At 42.4% G+C, this 22,878-nt stretch overlaps 1 protein-coding gene across 1 annotated transcript in view; it reads left to right on the top strand.

The window, feature by feature from the left end:
- The window catches only part of LOC124801512 (caspase-1-like), a 114,910-nt gene extending 94,375 nt beyond the window's left edge, over window positions 1-20,535 (top strand). The window contains exon 5 of the mRNA XM_047263079.1: window positions 20,187-20,535. Coding sequence (XP_047119035.1) covers window positions 20,187-20,458 — 272 coding nt within the window. The 3' untranslated portion in view covers window positions 20,459-20,535. The remainder of the gene's footprint in view (window positions 1-20,186) is intronic.
- Window positions 20,536-22,878: the final 2,343 nt, after the last annotated feature.

The raw sequence follows: 22,878 nt of genomic DNA, 5'->3' as shown, positions 1-22,878 counted from the left end.
TCAGCGATCGTCGCTCTCAGGCCAGTTACGAACGAAGTACGGTATACGACGCTGCTCTCCACTGTCCCCACCTGGCGCCATGAAACAGAAAACACGAAACAGAAAACGATTACGTACTTCAGTTAATTGTTTCGGAGTTAAAACATTACAAACCTCACAGAGAAAGAAAGAAACTTACCTAATTGTCGCACTGTTGAACATGGAGCTCCGTAGCAGACCGAATGTATGAATTCCCCACCGTTACTGGTTAAAAGGTAAAAAAAAAAAAAAAATCTGTTCATTTATGCAGAAATTTGGTTCGGAACATATACACAGTGACGTTGCCCAAGCGGAGCACAAAATAAGTAAATAAATAAATGGACAAGTAATTTGTCGTCAGGTTTTTGAAGGTCTATTTGTTGGCTGGTTCAATGCTGAAATTTGTTAAACTTACGTCAGAGAAGCACTCGACCCAAAGGACAGGAAAGAAGGCGCAAAAATATTATAGTTCAAGAATGCATTTGCAGATGATCAAAAAATTGAAAAGACTAACAAAAATTAAGAACCTATTAGGGAGGTGGTTCTTGATCAAACTGAAGGACTTAAAGAAAACGTAGAAAATCTTCCACATAATTGCTATGCAAAAGAAGATAGTGTATTAGTTGAAGAAAGAGCAAATGAAGAAGAATCCAATGAAAGTAGTAGTAATATTGTCTTTTCTGACATCTGTCAGTGACCTTTGAATGTCTTGGAAATCTAACAGTTGAGTCATCAAAATAATGACAAAAAACTTAAAAAGAAATATCAGCCACAGCGTGAGAATGTTTATAGGACTTGGCTGGCACATTCAACTAAAAATCACAGTTTATCTATTATTGTTGCAGTCTCTTTACCACAGGCACGAGTTTGAACAACGCATATACTCGTAAATTTGTTAAAAGTTTTCAAGCCCCACTAGAAATCTGCCAACCCTCTGCCTCGTACCTGCGTCCATTGTGTCCCGCCCTAGCTGCATCCGGACCGTCCCAATCACCTTGCTCTACCTGTTCCCTGGGCGCGGCCGAACTCCGCCCGCACAGTCCCATCTGCCTATTAGTTTCGCTCTAGTTTTCGTAGACTTCACATCGTGCCATTGGATCTTACCATCTCAATAGTTGTGATATGGAAGTTTCAACGACAATTCGTGGTAAGCCTAGTCGCCGCTATCAAGGTTATTCTTACACGGAAGCATAGCCGCGGAAAGCTTAAATCCAAGAATTCTACAGTGCTCTTTTCGCACCAGCATCAATATGGAGCTCTGGATGACGCAAGGTTGGAAGTACAGAGGACTCTGAACCAGGCAAAAAGAGGGCACGAGAGGAAAATACGTTTATTTCTAAAATCTATTCAGAGGAGTTAGGTAGCTTGCATAATCGAGGGTACGACTTTGTGACAGAAATGCCAGAGCAGCGAACAACGAAGAGGGCGGGCAAAGTCACAGGGAAGTGAGAGGGATCCAGAGACAAGAGAAGAGACTGAACTTAAAGCAGAGCTATTAACTATGGATGATGACAGCAGTGTCCTGTTAAGCGACGATAAATCAGGAGACAGGATAATAGTTTCTTGTGGAAGAGCAGGGAGAGAGGCTCTAAGAAGTAAACGAGACTTTTTTTATGGATGGCACGTTCAAGTGCTGTAGCAAACAGTTTTCACAGATATACAGGGTGTTACAAAAACGTATCGCCAAACTTTCAGGAAACATTCCTCACACACAAATAAAGAAAAGATGTTATGTGGACATGTGTTCGAAAACGCTTAATTTCCATGTTAGAGCTCATTTTAATTTCGTCAGTATGTACTGTACTTCCTCGATTCACCGCCAGTTGGCCCAATTGAGGGAAGGTAATGTTGACTTCGGTGCTTGTGTTGACATGCGACTCATTGCTCTACAGTACTAGCATCAAGCACATCAGTACGTAGCATCAACAGGTTAGTGTTCATCACGATCGTGGTTTTGCAGTCAGTGTAATGTTTACAAATGCGGAGTTGGCAGACGCCCATTTGATGTATGGATTAGCACGGGGCAATAGCCGTGGCGCTTTACGTTTGTATCGAGACAGATTTCCATAACAAAGGTGTCCCGACAGGAAGACGTTCGAAGCAATTGATCGGCGTCTTAGGGAGCACGGAACATTCCAGCCTATGACTCGCTACTGGGGAAGAGGACACCTCCAATGGACGAGGCAATTCTTCGTGCAGTCGACGATAACCCTAATGTCAGCGTCAGAGAAGTTGCTGCTGTACAAGGTAACGTTGATCACGTCACTGTATGGAGAGTGCTACGGGAGAACCAGTTGTTTCCGTAGCATGTACAGCGTGTGCAGGCACTATCAGCAGCTGATTGGCCTCCACGGGTACACTTCTGCGAATGGTTCATCCAACAATGTGTCAATCCTCATTTCAGTGCAAATGTTCTCTTTGCGGGTGAGGCTTCATTCCAACGTGATCAAATAGTAAATTTTCACAATCAACTTGTGTGGGCTGGCGAGAATCCGCACGCAATTGTGCAATCACGTCATCAACACAGATTTTCTGTGAACGTTTGGGCAGGCATTGTTGGTGATGTCTTGATTGGGCCACATGTTCTTCCACTTACACTCAATGGAGCACGTTATCATGATTTCATACGGGATACTGTACCTGTGCTGCTAGAACATGTGTCTTTACAAGTACGTCACAAGTGGTTCAAGGACGATGGAGCTCCTGCACATTTCAGTCGAAGTGTTCGTACGCTTCTCAACAACATATTCGGTGACCGATGGATTGGTAGAGGCGGACCAATTGCATAGCCTCCACGCTCTCCTGACCTCAACCCTCTTGACTTTCATTTATGGGGGCATTTGAAAGCTCTTGTCTACGCAACCCCGTTACCAAATGTAGAGACTCTTCATGCTCATATTGTGGACGGCTGTGATACAATACGCCATTCTCCAGGGCTGCATCAGCGCATCAGGGATTCCATGCGATGGAGGGTGGATGCATGTATCCTCGCTAACGGAGGACATTTTAAACATTTCCTGTAACAAAGTGTTTGAAGTCACGCTGGTACCTTCTGTTGCTGTGTGTTTCCATTCCATGATTAATGTGATTGGAAGAGAAGTAATAAAATGAGCTCTAACATGCAAAGTAAGCGTTTCTGGACACATGTCCACATAACATATTTTCTTTCTTTGTGTGTGAGGAATGTTTCCTGAAAGTTTGGCCGTACCTTTTTGCAACACCCTGTATACAGTTCATGCAGATTTTGGAAGTAATAAAAATGAGACTAATATCGAACCAGTTGCATTTGCATCTTTACCAAATAAAAGGAGAGAGACATACATCCGACTTTTCAGAAATGTGCTGGAAAATATTCCAGAATGGAACCCTGCAGGTGTGACTGTAGATTTTGAGTCAGGAGCGATTTCTGCAATTATACATACGTTACCAACTTCCTCAGTGCATGGACGCTATTTCTACATGAGAAAGTCTTTCTGGAGGAAAGTACAGGATCTTGGACTCACTCGAGAATATAAAGAAAATGAGGAAGTGAGACAACAAGTTCGCACGTGTGCTGCACTGCCGTTTCTACGGCCTGAAGATGTATGTGATGGCAGGCTGGAGATACATTCAAAGGCAGCGGATGTTCCTAGGCTTTCTGATTTTTTCGACTATTTTGTAGAGAGGTGGTTGGAAAATGAAGAAAACCCTATCAGCCTTTGGAGCTGCTACAAACGGCTCCATCGAACAACTGACCACCCCTGCGTGTTCATATTACGATTGCAGTGGGCGCGCAAACATCGGGGCTCGACCGTCGATCAATGTAAACGTGTCGACTCTTCTGGTGAATCACATTTTTGCTACACTAGGTCGATGGCCGCCCCCACAGACGCCGTCATCGAGATGAACGGCGCTCGAAACGTCCAGCGCGCCACGGACGCAGGCTGGTGGGATCAATATTATGCTACGGGAGACATTCTTCTGCGCTTGCATAGGACCTGTGGTAGTAACTGAAGACCCGCTGATAGCTGCGGACCACCCGCATCCCTTTATATCTTCCCCAACGGCGGTGTCATCTTTCATTAATATAATTGTCCTCAGTGGTTTGAGGAGTTTAAGACTGAACTCACGTTGAAATTTCGCCGATCAAATTCGCCTGATGTAAATCCTATGGAATCCATTTGGGTCCGCATCGGGTGCCATCGCCGCGTACTCAGATAACAGGCTCGTAATTTATTCGAATTACATGACCTTCGCGTCGACATCTAATGCCACATATCTCCATAATCCTATCAACAAACTGTCTGATCTCTGATACGCAGAATCAATGGTGTATTTCATTACAAAGATGGACAAACAAGCTGTTAAGCGGGTGGTCATAATACTTTAGCTCATCAGTGTAAAATATAGACTGGCATTGCCAAAAAAATCGGTTCTGGAGGAGAGAAGTATGTTTGCATCCAATATAGCTTTAAGTGTCAGGAATTCTTTTCTGAAGGTACTAGTCTGAAGCTTGCCCTTGTATGGAAGTGAAACGTAGACGATGAGCAGCTCAGGCAATAAGAGAAGAGCTTTTGAAATGTGGTGCTATAAAAGAAAGACGAAGATTAAATGGGTAGGTCGTGTAACCAATGAGAAGGTACTGCATAGAATTGGAGAGAAAAGATATTTGTGGCGTAACTTGACTAAAGAAAGGAATCGGTTGATAAGGCGCATTTTGAACCATCAAGGAGTCATCAATTTAATACTGAAAGGAAGTGTGGGGGCTAAAATCTGTAAAGGGAGACCAAGAGATGATTACAGTAAGCAGGTTCAAAAGGATGTAAGTTGTAATAGTTAATTGGAGATGAAGGGGCTTGCACGGAATAGAATAGCTTGGAGAATTGTACAAACCAGTCTTTAGACTGAAGACCGTAACAACAACGTTTAGTTTGTTTCTAATGTTCAATTGTCATTTCACGTTTTAATGGAGTCCAATAATGGTAGTAGCCGAAACTAGTTATTACGGAAACTAAAATTTCTATCCTGATGGAACGTTTTGACAAAAAGTACAAAAAGTGATCGCGGGATCTTACTAATACTTTACGTATTTGACTGATGGAAGCAATAAGATGGGTATGGTGAGAAATAAGTAGATGCTGAGGGTAGTGGGAGAGCAAGACAACTACTGAGTGTAATTAAAAGAATGAAAAGAGCCTTAGAAAGGTGTGTGGAAGGTGAGTTGAAGGGTGAAGAGATTTCTAATCCTGGACGGTGTGGAGGACGGCGGAACGTACATAAGCATGAAGAAGAACCGCCTGAGACGCAGATGAGAAATACCTGTTAATGTAGTAGTTAATGTCTGATAATACTGATGATGACTTTTCTCATAAAATGTAGAGTTAGTGTTACGTTAGAAGAGCGAGTATATGTTATTATTTCTCTAATCTCAAAAGCAAATTCCAGCTATGCACAACAATGAAAGATGCTTTCTTATATTATGAAATGAGTAGTAGAGATACTATTATTATTGATATTCGGTTATACCTATTTCTTTACACAATTGTATGATATGCCGCAATATAGTTCTTTAACTTCATGTTATTATCAGTTGTTAGTCTAGAACCGGTAGGAGCATTAACAGAAACATGACCGGGACTGATCATTTCAGTGGAGGTGTATTCGCATATTACATCACTCCAAACGGAATAAGACAATGAAGCAATAAAAGAAGGAAGTAATTGAAACTTTGATTGACCAGGTTATTTTTTGTAACTCTTTATAGTTAACAATGAACAACTTAAAAAAAGTTACGATTTGTAGAATGGGTTTGATTTCATTGGTCCATCATTTGACAGGCCTCTTAGCGATGGACACTTTTATTGTTCCATCATATGACAGGCTTTATAGTGAGGAACACATTCATTGGACTGTCAGATGATGGCCATTGCTGCGAGGGAACGCTTTTGTGATCTGTGATATTATGCGTTTCATAGTGATGGCTGTTGTGTACATAGTTCCGCGTAGTCAGCGTGTACACATCTTTCCCACTAGAGCACGCCCCGCTAAGCACAACAGCGAAGGCGCAGCGCTCGTCGGTTTCCGCACTACGAGATGGCGCTGCCATAGAGACAGACCAAATTCTGCTTCCGCCAATCCGCGTATTAATATGTAACGCAGCCAATGAGATTGCTGCTAACATAGCACCTTTTCGCCTCGTGGATCACACTCGCGCAATGATTCATGAACACGCGTGGTATTATAATGAGTGTACAGACCTCCGATTAGTCAGTCTGTACAAGTTCTACATTTGTCTGTACCAGTCTATAGTCAAGTTTCAGTCTGGGCCCAATAAAATTACCATATTCCTGTACATCGCCATGAAGATAAATGTATAGACACTTTTGTCAAGTATCAGAGATATATGTGAGAATAAGATTAACGTACCAATACCAAAGGAACTTCAGACTGTCAATTGTAAATAGCATCCAGAACCAAGTTAAGTAATTTTTAAGCTTTTTATTATTTTAATAAATGTGGGTGAAAATTAAGCAAGTTCTTTTTAAAGTTGGTCACCGTCAATCTGCTACTCTAAGCATGCAAGAGGCATTTCTATCGTCTGATCTAATGGCAGAAGATAAACACTCCACGATAAGACCACGAGACATATTGCTGATATTCACCTACTTCGTAAGTGCGACAAGTCAAATAATCTGATGGTGTGTGTACTGAAGGTCTTACAGTACGCTCAACACAATGCCACACTGTGATGAATCCACAGTTAAATGTGTCTTGTAATGGGGGCACTCTTTTCTTGGCACATAGTGAGGACACACTTTCATTGGTATGCCAAAATACAGAACTCGCAGCAAGAGGACACTGACATCAGTCCATTAATGACACTTCTCACAGTGTGAGTGTGTGTATGCGTTCTTAAGGGAACAAACTACAGAGGTCATCGGTCCCTAGACTTACACACTATTTAAACTAACTTAAACTAACCAATTCTAAGAACAACACACACGCCCGTGCCCGAGGGAGGACTCCAACCTCCAGTGGGAGTGGCTGTTTCTCATAGTGAGGGCACACTTTCGTTTGTCGTATGACCGCCCTCACAACAAAGTAATACTTTCATTCTTCTGTGATACTATGAACCTCGCAGTGATCAGTCCTTGTACTGAGTGCGTTTGGTGATTGATTTGATTTGCACAGGGAGACAAAAACAACAGTGGTCAAGCCTATTGTTGCCCACCTGTGATACCAGCAACGCTAACCAGTAGCCTAAATATGTAGTAGGAAACCCTTTAGTAGTTCCTTATTGGACACTATTTCTTCAAGACTTAATGACACGAATATCCTGTGTCTTTGGACGTCTAACGCTTCTCATTACAAGCTCAGGTGTGTCGCGATTTCATCCCTCTCATCACAATGTTTACACTTAGGGGCTTCTTTCTCCATAGTAATAGTATCTTGGTGTTTCTCAAAGTTCTCATGGCCAGTCATTACTTATACGTTGTCCAAGTCCGGGATTACAGAACTTCTCGTGAAACTTGCCTTTGGCTTCATTAACTTGCCAAGTTTTTGCTTTTGGATCATCAATATTCTACATGTTGCCTCCTGATCCAGCTACATAGTTTTGATTTTACCGTTGCGTTAGTATGGTTAGGGTAGGTTCTGGTGCAATAAATGTATCGTCACACCTGTCTTGGCCAGCTTATCAGCTTGTCCGTTGCCAGTTGTTCCTGAGTGACCAGGGATCCACAGCAGTTTTATTCTGGTGTTTTCACCTGGTCTCACAAGGGCATCTTGGCATTCTACTATGATCTTTGATATCATTGCAAGGGATGATAGAGATTTCATAGATGCTTGACTGGCTGAAGATGCTACGAGCCTTTAAGCATCTACGCTAGTTCTCCTCAAATGGTTCAATTGGCTCTGAGCACTATGGGACTTAACTTCTGAGGCCATCAGTCCCCTAGAACTTAGAACTACTTAAACCTAACTAACCTAAGGACATCACACACACCCATGCCCCAGGCAGGATTCGAACCTGCGACCGTAGCGGTCGCGCGGTTCCAGACTACAGCGTCTAGAACCGCTCGACCACCCAGGCCGGCCAGCGCAGAGTCCCAGATGATCGGAGAAAAGCGCAAGTGACTCCTCTATACAAAAAGGGCAAAACCACGGACCCGCCAAATTAAAGAGCAATACCCCTAACATCGATTTGCTGCAGAATTCTTGAACAGATTCTCAGTTCGAATATAATAAATCTTATAACCGCAAATCAGCATGGTTTTAGAAAGCGCCTCTAGTGCGAAACTCAGGTTGCCCTGTACCGCGAGTTAGGGATGCCGCGGTGCCCCATTGGAGCTGTTAACGAAGGTACGAGCATATGGAATAAGTTCACAGTTACATGAGTGACTCGAAGGCTTCTTAAGTAATCGAGCTCAGTATGTTGTCTTCGACGGCGAGTGTTCAACAGACATTAGGGTATCGTCAGGAGTGCCCCAGGGAAGTGTTCAAATTGGCTCAAATGGCTCTGAGCACTATGAGACTTAACTGCTGAGGTCATGAGTCCCCTAGCACTTAGAACTACTTAAACCTAATTAACCTAAGGACATCACAAACATCCATGCCCGAGGCAGGATTCGAACCTGCGACCGTAGCGCCAGGGAAGCGTGGTTGGATCGATATTATTCTCTATGATTTGGTGGACGGGGTGGGCAATAATGTGCGGCTGTTTGCTAATGATGCTGTCGTCTTCAGTAAGCCAACGAAGTCAAATGACTGTGGGAGGATTCAAGATGGCTTAGACCAAATTTATGGTTGACATGATGAATGGCAGCTCGATCTAAATGTAGAAAAAATCGTAAGTTTTGCGAATGAGTAGGAAACAAATATTCGGATAAGGCATTAATAGAGTGCTGCTCGACACTGTAACATCGTTTAAATATCTACGCGTAATGTTTCAAAGTGATGTGAAATGGAACGTGCATGTGAGGATTGTGGTAGGAAATTTCCACAGAAACCAGATGGCAGTTATAAGAGTCGAGGGGCATGAAAGGGAAGCAGTGGTTGGGGAAGGAGTGAGGCAGAGTTGTAGCCTCTCCCCGATGTTATTCAATCTGTATATTGAGCAAGCAGTAAAGGAAACAAAAGAAAAATTCGGTGTAGGAATTAAAATCCATGGAGAAGAAATAAAAACTTCGAAGTTCGCTGACGTCATTGTAATTCTGTCAGAGACAGCAAAGGACTTGGAAGAGCAGTTGATCGGAGTGGACAGTGTCTTGAAAGGAGGATATAAGATGAACATCAACAAAAGCAAAACGAGGATAATGGAATGCAGTCGAATTAAGTGGGATGATGCTGAGGGAATTAGAGTAGGAAATGAGACACTTAAAGTAGTAAAGGAGTTTTGCTATTTGGGGAGCCAAATAACTGATGATGGTCGAAGTATGGAGGATATAAAATGTAGACTGGCAATGGCAAGGAAAGCGTTTCTGAAGAAGACATATTTCCTAACATCGAGTATAGATTTAAGTGGCAGGAAGTCGTTTCTGAAAGTATTTGTATGGAGTGTAGCAATGTATGGAAGTGAAACGTGGACGATAAATAGTTTGGACAAGAAGAGAATAGAAGCTTTTGAAATGTGGTGCTACAGAAGAATGCTGAAGATTAGATGGGTAGATCACATAACTAATGAGGAGGTACTGAATAGAACTGGAGAGAAGTTTGTGGCACAACTTGACTGGAAGAAGGGATCGGCTGGTAGGGCATATTCTGAGGCATCAAGTGATCACCAAGTTAGTATTGGAGGGCAGCGTGGAGGGTAAAAATCGTAGAGAGAGGCCAAGAGATGAATACACTAAACAGGTTCAGAAGGATGTAGGTTGCAGTAGGTAGTAGGAGATGAAGAACCTTGCACAGGATAGAGTAGCATGGAGAGCTGGATCAAACCAGTCTCTGGACTGTAGACCACAACAACAACAACAGGTTCGAATAACATTAAAGTGTCACGGACAAGCTTCAGAAACTCAAATGGCAATCCCTGGAGGGAAGGTGACATTCTTTTCGAGGAACACTACTAAGAAAATTTACAGAACCAGCCTTTGAAGTTGACTGCAGAACGATTCTACTGCAGCGAACATACACTGCGCGTAAGGACCACGAAGATAAGATACTAGCAATTAGGGCTCGTACGGAGCCATATACACAGTTGTTTCCCCTCTCTCCATTTGCGAGTGGAAGAGGAAAGTTCATGACTAGTAGTGTTACGGTGTACCCTCCGCCACGTGCATTAAATTGAAGTGGTGTGTATTTATGTAGATAAAAATGTAGGTGTTGCATGATCAGCTGCTACTTCCCTAACCATTCCTATATTTATCATAGTCATTATATTTCTGTAGATTGTGGATATCTTGAGGGTATCTAGTTACTTAGACTTTTTTTTAACATTTATGTCCCCACCGCTGCCTCCATTGTAACCCAAAGGTGTAATGCGCATGTCCGGCTTGGCCTCCAATCAAGCAGTGGGCGTGCTGCTAATTCCTCCTGTTATGGATAAGCAAGCCAATCTCCTTAGCACCCACCCTCTGTTCACTTCATTCCACCATTCTGTAACCCCATATGTTAGCCTGGGTCCGACTACAGTGGTATATATTCAGTACAAACTCCCTGAGTTTGGACACCAGTTTTTACCACAGGCCCTTCTAATTCCCATACGAGTACCTTTTGCCTTGGAACATATATTCTTGAGGTGAGGGATCCATCACAGTTTCGCATCCATGGTTGCCCGTAGATACTTCACTACCCTCTTTGCTTGTAAAGTTTCGTCGAGAAGCTTGAGGTTCCATTACGTGAACTGGAATGCTGTCTCGTAAATGGTACTACGACAGTTTTCTTGGGACTGACCTTTAGATCCTGTTTTCCACCCCTGTTTTGCACAATATTCAGTGCGCCTTATGCCACTCTTCGAACAATATTAACAAATTAGCCAAGTATTACTATGAGTAAATCGTCTGTGTATCCTTGGTAAAATATCCTCCGATATGTGACTTTCCAATCAGTTCATTTTCTGCTACGTTCCACAGGAGTGGGAAGAAAACACTTGTCGTGGACACCCTATGATAGTGATGATCACCATTTTCTCATTCATCATGGAGGCTTATACCTTTCTTCTACTCAGTATGGTCTTAATCCACCGGCATATGGTAGTCTCAGTACCATGCTCTTATGCAGCTTGATTCGAAGATAACATTGCTAAAAGCTCCCTCAATATGCAGGAAGATGGAGAGAGCAATGCCTCAAAGTGTGCAACTTTTCCTGCCTTTTTCTGCCTTCGTACGATTTGCGTGGTTCAGACGCACTTTGGTTTCCATGTAGAGGGACCTAACTTAAATCTCTTTTCCTAACATACACATTAACCTGTACTTCTAATCTCTTTAAAATAAAGGAAGCCAAATTGATTGGTCTCGTATCCTTAGCCTTCGTATGATCAGTTCTCCATGGCTTCGAAATGAAAGCAACCTTCTCTGTTCTCTGACGGTATATTTTTTACTGGAAGAGATATATAGTCTCTTGTTTGACTCTATGGCTATCCTCGTCCAGAGCGTGCGTGAATTTGTGGCGTCTTTGAGCTGTTATATCTAGAGCAGAAATAATTTTACGAGCGGTATTCAGGCAGAAAATGTTAGGCAAAAGGGCTAAAATATTGACACCCGAAAAACTTTCAATGTTTGGCTCCTTGTAGGCCTGTCTCAGGCACTACAGGTACGACGAACGTAAAACTTGGGTAGTAGCAATCTAACAACACAAGGTTCGCAAATACAAAGTTTCATTTAAGCATCACTTTCCAGTACTGAATACGTTGAGCGTAAAGTCGAAGATTGTGTAAAAATTTTAAAGCTGTAGTATTTTCGATCTGATTTTGCAAAAAACAGTTTTCTATAAAACTCTCCAAATTGGGCTCATTAGAAATAGTATGATGTGAATCGCAAAACAGACTGTGTTTGATTATCCAACGCGGTCTAACAATGCCATATAATTTGGACCAAAGTTGGTTGTGAAATTACGGCAAGAAAAAATATAAATTTCGGATTCTTATATATCTTAGAACAAACTACGCTGAATACGTGCTCGGTAGCACAAGGATGTAGAGTACAAAATTTAATTCCCCTACTATTTCAATAATCCACAAATTCGTCGAAAACATGTCAATTTTTGTGAAACTGTAAAAATAGGGTATATTCGACCAGGCCCATTTGTAACAATATGTTTTAATCCACCGCAGAACAGCGGGTGTAATTTCCAATATGAACTAACAATGTTACACAAATCGAGGCAAAGTATCCGGGAAATCAGTTAGAGAATAAAGTTTTAACTTTGACTTCTTACGTCTTGTTGAAATTTTGGATACAACAACTTAGCATCATTAGGTTTTCCTATATGAAGTATCGTCCCCGTACCGTTTTCCAAATTTCTACTAAATCAGTTCAAGTTTGATTTACGTAAAAACTGCAAAAATAGATCACATTCAGTTTGCTTTTTGAAAATTTGTTTTGCTCTCCACAAACTCGCACGTCAAGTCAAACAAATGACTGTACCTGGCCAATATTGTTTGGAAGAACGTTAAACTTCATCAGTGTTCACTGGGGACATGTGCGACCGTTAACATAAAATTTCATCGAACTCCCTGATGATCGAGAAGTATGTGAAAAGACTGATTATATTGATTTCAGTAACTGTCTCCTCACGTAACGTGTACTGTAGGTAACCTATTCAGTTGCTGAGCGAAACTGACTGGTGGATGGCCCCGTGTTGCGCATGTCAACAGTTTCGTGAAATAAACCATTAATCTACATGAAATGCAAAATTTAGAGTAAAAAAATGAATCTAACTAAATGACCAACGAAACTCATTGTGGGCTCAATGAAAACTATATAACTAAAACTCAGTACTTCAGCGCATTATGAACGTTGTGTGAGATGAAGTGCAATGTTTGACTTGGAATATACACAAAAACAAATTACTGCTATCCTTAGAAGAAAATACTTGTATGAAATTACCAATACTGTTCACTGAAACTTACTCTGCTCGCTAGCACGACATCTGAGAATCCCGACTACCCACTGTTAGCTCAAGAATGCAACGTGAGATCTGCTCTTAAATAAAAGTGACTTACCTCTTGCTCAGCATGCTGGTTTTGTGTCCAGAGTACTGACGTTCTCGAAAGCAAATACAACTCAGCAGATGAAACAGCTAAAGACAAGTAATCTACCCCAAATATGCTTTTTCAGAAACAATCTGTGTCTTCGTCTGGCGTAAGGTGCAATGCACACACTTCAGAATTCAAAACCTTACTGTGAATCATGGAGGTGGGTTTCACTTTAAAGAAAATCGTTCTCAAGAAATCGAGCTCTACGAACTAGCAGCTCCGTCATAAATTACGTTGAGAAGTATCTACCTTTCATTTCTTGATGGTGACTAGTTTCATACACCTGTGTCCATTTTCAAACCATCCGTGCTATCCGACCGCTGTGGCCGAGCGGTTCTAGGCGCTTCAGTCCGGAACCGCGCTGCTGCTACGGCCACAGGTCCGAATCCTGCCTCGGGCATGGATGTGTGTGATGTCCATAAGTTAGTTGGATTGAAGTAGTTCTAAGTCTAGGGGACTGATGACCTCAGATGTTAAGTCCCATAGTGCTTAGAGCCATTTGAACCATTTGAACCATCCGTGCTGTAAGTGTGACAAATACAGGCGATAGTCCACGAACAGAAACTGCCCCTGCAGTATTCGAAGTGGTATATGGCCGACTTAACAGCAGCAAAATACGGTACGTACTTTGCTGTTGACGGAAAAAACAGCTATTATGACGGAGCTACAACTGTTTACGACAAATCAGACTCTAATTATTGACGGAAAGAGTGTACGACATAAAAAGATTCTAACAATTACCAAATTCTCTCATTACAAAGAAACTAAAAACACATATTTAAAATTTCTTCAAAGTTCTTGCCATCAATGTAAATAACAGCCAGCCCGGCTAGCCGCGCGGTCTAACGCGCTGCTTCCCGAGCGGGAAGGCGTGCCGGTCTACATCTGCATCTACATTTCTACTCCGCAAGCCTCCCAACGGTGTGTGGCGGAGGGCACTTTACGCGCCACTGTCATTAGCTCCCTTTTCTGTTCCAGTCGCGTATGGTTCGCGGGAAGAACGACTGCCGGAAAGCCTCCGTGCGCGCTCGAATCTCTCTAATTTTACATTCGTGATCTCCTCGGGAGGTATAAGTAGGGGGAAGCAATATATTCGATACCTCATCCAAAACGCACCCTCCACGAATCCGGCCCGCGGATTAGTGTCGAGGTCCGGTGTGCCGGCCGGCCTGTGGATGGTTTTTAAGGCGTTTTTCCATCTGCCTCGGCGAATACGAGTTGATTCTCCTTATTCTGCCTCAGTTACGCTATGTCGGCTATTGCTGCGTAAACACTGCTCCGCGTACGCCTACACCATAATTACTCTACCACGCAAACATTTGGGGTTACACGTGTCTGGTATGAGAGGTTCCAGGGGGGGGAGTCCAACCGCACAATAACCCTGCGTTCGGCATGGGGGGGCGGTGGGGTGGATGTTCTGCTGTGGGCTGTTGTGGGGTTGTGAACCACTGAGGGATACGGCTGGACGAAGCCTCTCCGTCATTTCTAGGTCCCCAGTTTCATACACAATATAAATAACAAGAAAGTATTATAAATATGTTTTTATCTTCATAAGAAAGTATTCCAGGTATTTTCTCCGATATTCCAAAATAAAAGATATCTTTCTCTGAAACATTCAACTTGCGACGACTGCGATTATACACTGTGACTAAGTATCGCCAAAATACCCGAGAAGTACCGTGTTAAGTAATGCAGTCAAAATCAAGTCGTATCTAAATAGACGTTTCTCCAAATTTTACTTCCCAACACAATATCTGACCGTGCACTTATCCCAGTTTAGCATAGAATAACCACATTAAATAAGATTTAATGACATTGACCAAAGAAAAAAAAAATTGCTTCTAACATCAATAGACAAAAGAATACCAAAGTTGAGTGACGAAACCACAATTTTACACGACTTTCATTCAAAGTAATCGCAATCCATGTGGTTTGACAGCTACCCACCATTGAATTACCCACTATAGAATGTTAGCACCAGTAGCAAGCGACCTTCACAGTTATTGGTCGACGTTTAAGAAATTAATGGTGGGGGCCCTTGTCCAATTAGCAAAACATTACAGTACCTCTGGTAAATGTTACGGCACGCGAATTTAGACACATACCCCCCAAAAGTTATAAAAAATATCCATGCAGCGGCAGCGGATTCAAAATGTAAAAAAATGGAAATAATTAAAAGGGAAATGGCTACTGCTAATCAAAGTCAACAATGTCTGCATAGAACGCTCCACTACGCGGAGAACACTTTTATTCTAAAGAAGACAAACGTTATGCGAATGTCAGCCAAAAACAAAAGAAATTACAAATTAAAATTGTTTGCAATAATTTTGAGTCTTCGAGAGGAGAGCGCTGCTTTTAAATCTTACCTTGTGTGTTGTGACGATGGTCGCGATATCGACGGCAGCTGGCTGTTCCTGGCGAAACGCTGAGATCTGCTCCCACGGTCGTGTGATTGCTGCTGATGATTTTTGCTCGTAATCGGGCGGGCGGTGGTATTCGTTAAGCTGCAAATCTGATTACAGTGGCGTTTTGCAGGCCATAGGCTGGTCGATGTAATTGTTGTTACAGATGTCCGTATGTGCACAGTTTTAATGTTTCTGGCGCACACAATTTAAGTTTATTCAAGCCACACACAGTTTATAAAACTTGCCGACCGCGAATTCTGTAGAAAATCAATTCGTATTATGAGTGCAGCAATCGCGAAAAACCGTCCTGGGCTGGAATGTACTCCCACAGAATAGACAGTTCGCCTAAGTTCAGAACGACCATTACTGATTTACCAGAAGTATTGTAATGTTTTGCTACTTGGACAAGGGCGCCCGCCATAAATACATAAGTTCACAGTACTTGAGTGTACGAAAACACAGTCAAAATACAAGCGCAGTTCAATTCATAGTCACAGAGCTACAATACCGTCCATTCTCGGTTGCATTATCATAGTTACTTCCTCTCACGGCACAGTCTCAGTGTTTACTTCGCCCAGTTTCTACTCTCACTATTATCATATCACGTCCTGGCATAAAACAGTCATTAAAAACGTACATCGCTTGCCACTAAACTCAATCTTCACCAGCTCGTAAAAGTCACGACTCCCACAGTAAAACATGTGTCCGCCTCTCTAGCTACCCAGCAACACACCCCCGCTTTGTTCGATCGACTATCGATATTGCTCTCTCTCAATACTCTCGCCCGCAGTTTATACAACATCAAAGTAAATTACGTATATCTTTACACAACTATTTTCTACCAAACTTATTACAGTAAACGATAAACAAAAAAATTAAAGCTTTCCACAATCAATAAACTCTAAACATATTTATCTACTTACAAAAAAGAAATAATTTCCAGTTACATATTACATCTAGAAAACAACTTTTATCTCTATATTACAGGACAAACGAAAAATGCGCTACAACATCGAAGAGATATGAACAGACGGAAAAAAGGAAAAAGAAAAAAACATGGTAAATACATATCTATCGCAAATAACGATGTCTTCACAAACTGCTCGCTACTATGCCGCAAATAAGAAGTACGTCAATCACAGATAAAATTAAACACAGAGACAAGGATCTTATTCGCAACTCATGGAGTTCGCTCATTCGTCTTTGTCCTAGCACTGGAAAGGTGAATTATTTACAACAGCAGAAAAAATATGAGAACGTTACAACTTTCATTGATCCCTCATATGACAGGCTGTGTATCGAAGGCATGCTTACATTGATCGGTGGTTTTACAGGCCTTGCGCTGAGTACACACTTTGAGGCACCTTATCTACCGTTTGAGGGCTCTAGTGTGGGCATGCTTTCATTGGTCTGTTGAATTACCGGTCCAATAGTGAAGGCATACTTTCGTTTGTCTGTGATGTTATGCACCTTGTGATTTCTGTGATCCATCACAACACGCCTCGTGGTGATGGCGCACCTACATTGGCCTGGGTTATGATGGGCTTTATATCGAGGACATTCTTTCATTTGTCCATCAGACGATGGGCTATATGGGGTGGGTGCGCACTTTCTGCAAAACTTCACGCGCGCACTTTGCTCCATACTTCTCGGAGGTACCCAAAACCGCACCACGTTTCACTTAGCATTGCAGTACGGCATTTTTCGGTCGACACAATTATCTGAGTTCGGCAAAATCGTAGTGTCAGCCTTGTTCACCCTTCGCTACTTGGTCGTGGTATGAAGGACGTTCACAGGTCCAGTGATTGCACAAAAAAAGGAAGTCTAGCGATCTATCGTCAGAAGCCTTTCAAACGAATAGGAACGACAGAAGAGAGGGATGAGAATTCTCAGTTCCCATAACTGACGGGTACTGCACATGTGCTATGAAACGGTGTGACAGTTCTTTGCAGCAAAAATGTAAATGCTTAGTAGACAATGAAAGAACAAAAACTTACAACAGTCTACAGACTGGAGTCATTGTTCTGCACATAAAGAAGCGCTTTGTGATGAACTTGCATGCATGGAGCATTTGAAGAAGTTGGAGATATGAACAGTAAAATTTCTGAAGTCACACTCATTATTCCACCGTCAGCTGCAATTGTTTTTAATGAAACTGAATGAAAATTATGGAGGCTCCATATTTTACTGAAAAGTATGTTCCAAGAGGCACACTTGGAGCGATTTTCCGATTTAGAAGCCCCTATTGATAATTTTATTAAGGAAAAAGGATTGCAGGAAAGAAAATTAGAACATCCGAACTGGATTGGAGACTTCAGATTTTAAGTGGACTTGACTGCACACTGCCTACAGTAAACTATTGCAAGGTGACTTCTCTCTAATTTGATGGGGATGCATTTAAAAAAAAACCGTCTCGCAGAACGGACACATTCTGACAAAGACAGACCTCTCCCCTAAGACCGTTGGCATTAAGGAACGCGAGGTTCGAAGAATTTATTGTGACCTTGAAAGAATTTTAAGGATAGTTTCCTAAACGTTTTGAGGACACTGGTCTTTTATCTGGTTTCAAGCTGTTTTCTGGACCGTTGCTGTTCCAGTTGAAAGCGCCCCTGTGGGTGTTCAGATGCAACTGTTTGATCTGCGAGGTAATTCCGGTTTTGAAGACAAATATCCTTAATTTTAACATCGTTTAGAGCCTCTACATTGTTTTCTTGAGGCAGAGTTTCCACGTCTCCATAATGGGGCTGCAAATGTGCTATAATATTTGGATCAAAACATGTGTATGAAAAACGTATTTTCGATTATGACACCAAATAAATCACCATTACATGGCAACCTGAGTGCGAAAATCTGTGATATTGTCTGAGTCTTTCCGTAAGCCGACAGTTCGTATCAGAAAAAAAATATCTGATGTCTTCAGCGCGCCAAAAATAATTAAATAACACTGAAAATTTAATTTTTGTAACTATGTCGTTGAGAAATGTGAGATATAAAAGCAAGTCGTATGCAGTGCGACTGGACTGCCATTCAAATTGACTTCTTCGCTGTTTCCCCCCTTTCCCCCTCCTAGCGATCAGACAGCGTAGCGTGGTGGTGTGGGAAATGTGCCGGCCAGGTTGAGAACTGTGGCACTCCTGTCAGGGCACGGGGCGTGAGCCGGGTTCTTTGCCGCGCTGGGTTAAAAGTTACGTACAGTGCCTCTCATAAGTTTTGGGACAAACATTGTTCACAGTGTGTCTGGGTATGAAAGAATTTAGGGTAGTTAATACTGAAATAAAGATGTACGTCGGCAAGTCGTACATTTGACTATGGGCGATGGAAAGTGCAATCACGTATATTTGCTTGCTTACAGCAGAAAAAGGCCCATTTCTTACTGCGTGTTATGAAACTCTGTACTTCAAAAGTTTTGGGACAAATGTTGGCAACAGTGCCAGTGTGCATATCTCTGTTATTCGTTACTTCCTGCGATGTCGAGAGCTCAAAGGAAACACAAGTGTGTTTGTACAAAATGGTACGTAGAGGTAAAAACAGCACTTTTGAACAGTTACTAATATTCCACGTCGAAAAGGAAACAACGTGCCAAGAAATACCAACGTTACTGTATGTGAGGAAAATTACTACAGGGAAGATCGTCCGTCGATATAAATATGAAGACAGGACAGAAAATCTCCCACGGACAGGCCGTCCAACGATATTTGTGAGGAGAGAAGAGAGGGCAATAGTGCTGAAGGTTAAGCAAGATCCACGAATCACAGCTACACAAATTGCCATTGAGGCTGAGGAAGACTTTGGAGAGATGGCCAGTCCTAGCAAAATCAGACGACTACTGTACAGAGAAAATTACCAGGGGCGAATTGCAAGAAGGAAGCCTTATATCAGTCTTGCCAGTAGGAAGAAGAGGCTGCTATTGGCAAGGAAACACATCAACAAGATCATGGAGAGGTGGAATCAAGTAATATTTTTGGATGAATCAAAAGTTTAACATGTCGGGACCCGATGGACGAATAACGGTCCGGCGGCAGCCCAACAAAGAGCTGCAAGGAAAAACTGTGCAATCCACAGTGAAATATGGCAGGTGCCAGTTATAGTTTGGAGTTGTATGTCGGCCCAGGGAGTGAGTGAGCTGGTCTTCATTGACGTAACAATGGATAAAGATGTATACCTGCAGATTCTAAGGAACAATTTGAAGAAGAACGCAGAAAATATGGGAACTGGAAACTGTTTCAAATTTTATAAGGACAACGACCCCAAACATACCGCCTATATTTGTACGGTTGTGGCTCCTGTACGACTGTCCGAAAGATGTCATCCTCCTCCACAAAGTCCGGACACGAATCCTATAGGTAATTTATGGGATGCTTTAGAAAGAAATATTGGAAAAGTCGCCCTACGGTCCTAACAAGACGCCAGGAGAAGACTGCAAGAAGAATGGAAAAATCTGAGTATTTTGTGGGTCATTAAATGATGTAAAATGTGCAATTTACTGCTCTGTCAATTTCATTCTGTCTTTCTTTTGAAATAGCAATAATATGTTTAAGTAGCGTGACACGCACCTGCCTCACGCTTACGTCGGTGATTTTGTGATGTCGCAGGTCTGTACTCCTTCCGCCATCCCACTAAAGGCTCGTGGTTCATCCAGACGCTGTGTACTCAGCTGGGAAAGCACGCGGGCGACAAGGACGTTGTGTCACTGCTAACCGACGTGAACCGCATCGTGGGCCAGGAGTTCCGCTCCAGCGACCCGTCCGAGCCGTGTATGGACGGCTTGGTGCAGGGCCCCTGCTTCATCTCCTCCCTCACACGCCGGGTACACCTGTGGCCGCCTGTTGCAGCTGCCCCGGACGCCTTGCCTAATGTGGAATAACTCCAACTTCCATCTTTTCTTTCATCTGATTTTCTTGGAACTAAGTCTTTAACTTAAATAAAACCTTCTGATTATATTGTCATGGTGTAATTGTTCCAATATTTCGGTTGCTTTTGCTGATGGATGTGCAAAAAACTGGTGATTTCTCATACTGGGGAACAATCAAGAATGGGGTGCCGCAAGGTTCGGTCCTGGGTCCTCTGCTGTTCTTAATGTATATTAATGACTTGCCATTCTATATTCACGAAGATGCAAAGCTGGTACTTTTTGCCGATGATACAAGTATAGCTATCACACCCGACAGACAATAATTAACTGGTGAAATTGTAAACAATGTTTTCCAGAAAATCATTAAGTGGTTGTCTGCAAATGGGCTCTCATTAAACTTTGACAAAACGCAGTACATACAGTTCCACACAGTAAATGGAATGACACCATTAATAAATATAGACTTCGATCAGAAATCGTTAGCTAAGGTAGAATATTCAAAATTTCTAGGTGTATGCATTGATGAGGGGTTGAACTGGAAAAGGCACATTGAGGATCTGCTGAAACGTTTGAGTTCAGCTACTTATCCTATTAGGGTCATTGCAAATTTTGGCGATGTACATCTCAGTAAATTAGCTTACCACTCCTATTTTCATTCTCTGCTTTCGTATAGCATCATGTTCTGGGGTAATTCATCATTGAGTAAAAGAGTGTTCATTGCACAAAAGTGTGTAATCAGAATAATTGCTGGAGCTCATCCAAGAACATCCTGCAGACACTTATTTAAAGAGCTAGAGATTTTCACTGTAGCCTCACAAGATATACAGGGCTATTACAAATGATTGAAGCGATTTCATAAATTCACTATAGCTCCATTCATTGACATATGGTCACGACACACTACAGATACGTAGAAAAACTAATAAAGTTTTGTTAGGCTGAAGCCGCACTTCAGGTTTCTGCCGCCAGAGCGGTCGAGAGCGCAGTGAGACAAAATGGCGGCAGGAGCCGAGAAAGCGTATGTCGTGCTTGAAATGCACTCACATCAGTCAGTCATAACAGTACAACGACACTTCAGGACGAAGTTCAACAAAGATCCACCAACTGCTAACTCCATTCGGCGATGGTATGCGCAGCTGAAAGCTTCTGGATGCCACTGTAAGGGGAAATCAACGGGTCGGCCTGCAGTGAGCGAAGAAACGGTTGAACGCGTGCGGGCAAGTTTCACGCGTAGCCTGCGGAAGTCGACGAATAAAGCAAGCAAGGAGCTAAACGTACCACAGCCGACGGTTTGGAAAATCTTACGGAAAAGGCTAAAGCAGAAGCCTTACCGTTTACAATTGCTACAAGCCCTGACACCCGATGACAAAGTCAAACGCTTTGAATTTTCGGCGCGGTTGCAACAGCTCATGGAAGAGGATGCGTTCAGTGCGAAACTTGTTTTCAGTGATGAAGCAACATTTTTTCTTAATGGTGAAGTGATCAGACACAATGTGCGAATCTGGGTGGTAGAGAATCCTCACATCCTCACGCATTCGTGCAGCAAATTCGCAGTTCACCAAAAGTTAACGTGTTTTGTGCAGTCTCACGATTTAAAGTTTACAGCCCCTTTTTCTTCTGCGAAAAAAACGTTACAGGACACGTGTATCTGGACATGCTGGAAAACTGGCTCATGCCACAACTAGAGACCGACAGCGCCAACTTCATCTTTCAACAGGATGGTGCTCCACCGCACTTCCATCATGATGTTCGGCATTTCTTAAACAGGAGATTGGAAAACCGATGGATCGGTCGTGGTGGAGATCATGATCAGCAATTCATGTCATGGCCTCCACGCTCTCCCGACTTAACCCCATGCGATTTCTTTCTGTGGGCTTATGTGAAAGATTCAGTGTTTAAACCTCCTCTACCAAGAAACGTGCCAGAACAGCGAGCTCGCATCAACGATGCTTTCGAACTCATTGATGGGGACATGCTGCGCCGAGTGTGGGAGGAACTTGATTATCGGCTTGATGTCTGCCGAATCACTAAAGGGGCACATATCGAACATTTGTGAATGCCTAAAAAAACTTTTTGAGTTTTTGTATGTGTGTGCAAAGCATTGTGAAAATATCTCGAATAATAAAGTTATTGTAGAGCTGTGAAATCGCTTCAATCATTTGTAATAACCCTGTATATTCATTTATGAAATTTGTTATTAACAATCCGAACGAATTCAAAAGTAATAGCAGTGTACTTGGCTACAACACCAGGAGAAAGGATGATCCTCACTACTCAATGTCAAATCTAACTTTGGCTCAGAAGGTGGTAAATTATGCTGCCACAGAAGTCTTGGGTCACTTCCCTAATACCATCAAAAGCCTGACAGATATAGCATTTAAAAGGAAATTAAAAGAATTTCTTAATGGCACCTCCTTCTACTCGTTAGACGA

The sequence above is a fragment of the Schistocerca piceifrons genome, chromosome 1 (genome assembly GCF_021461385.2).
Source record: "Schistocerca piceifrons isolate TAMUIC-IGC-003096 chromosome 1, iqSchPice1.1, whole genome shotgun sequence".
NCBI classification, from domain to species: Eukaryota; Metazoa; Arthropoda; class Insecta; order Orthoptera; family Acrididae; genus Schistocerca; species Schistocerca piceifrons.
Note: the sequence above shows the minus strand (reverse complement) of the source record. Positions and strands in the feature narration are given on the sequence as shown.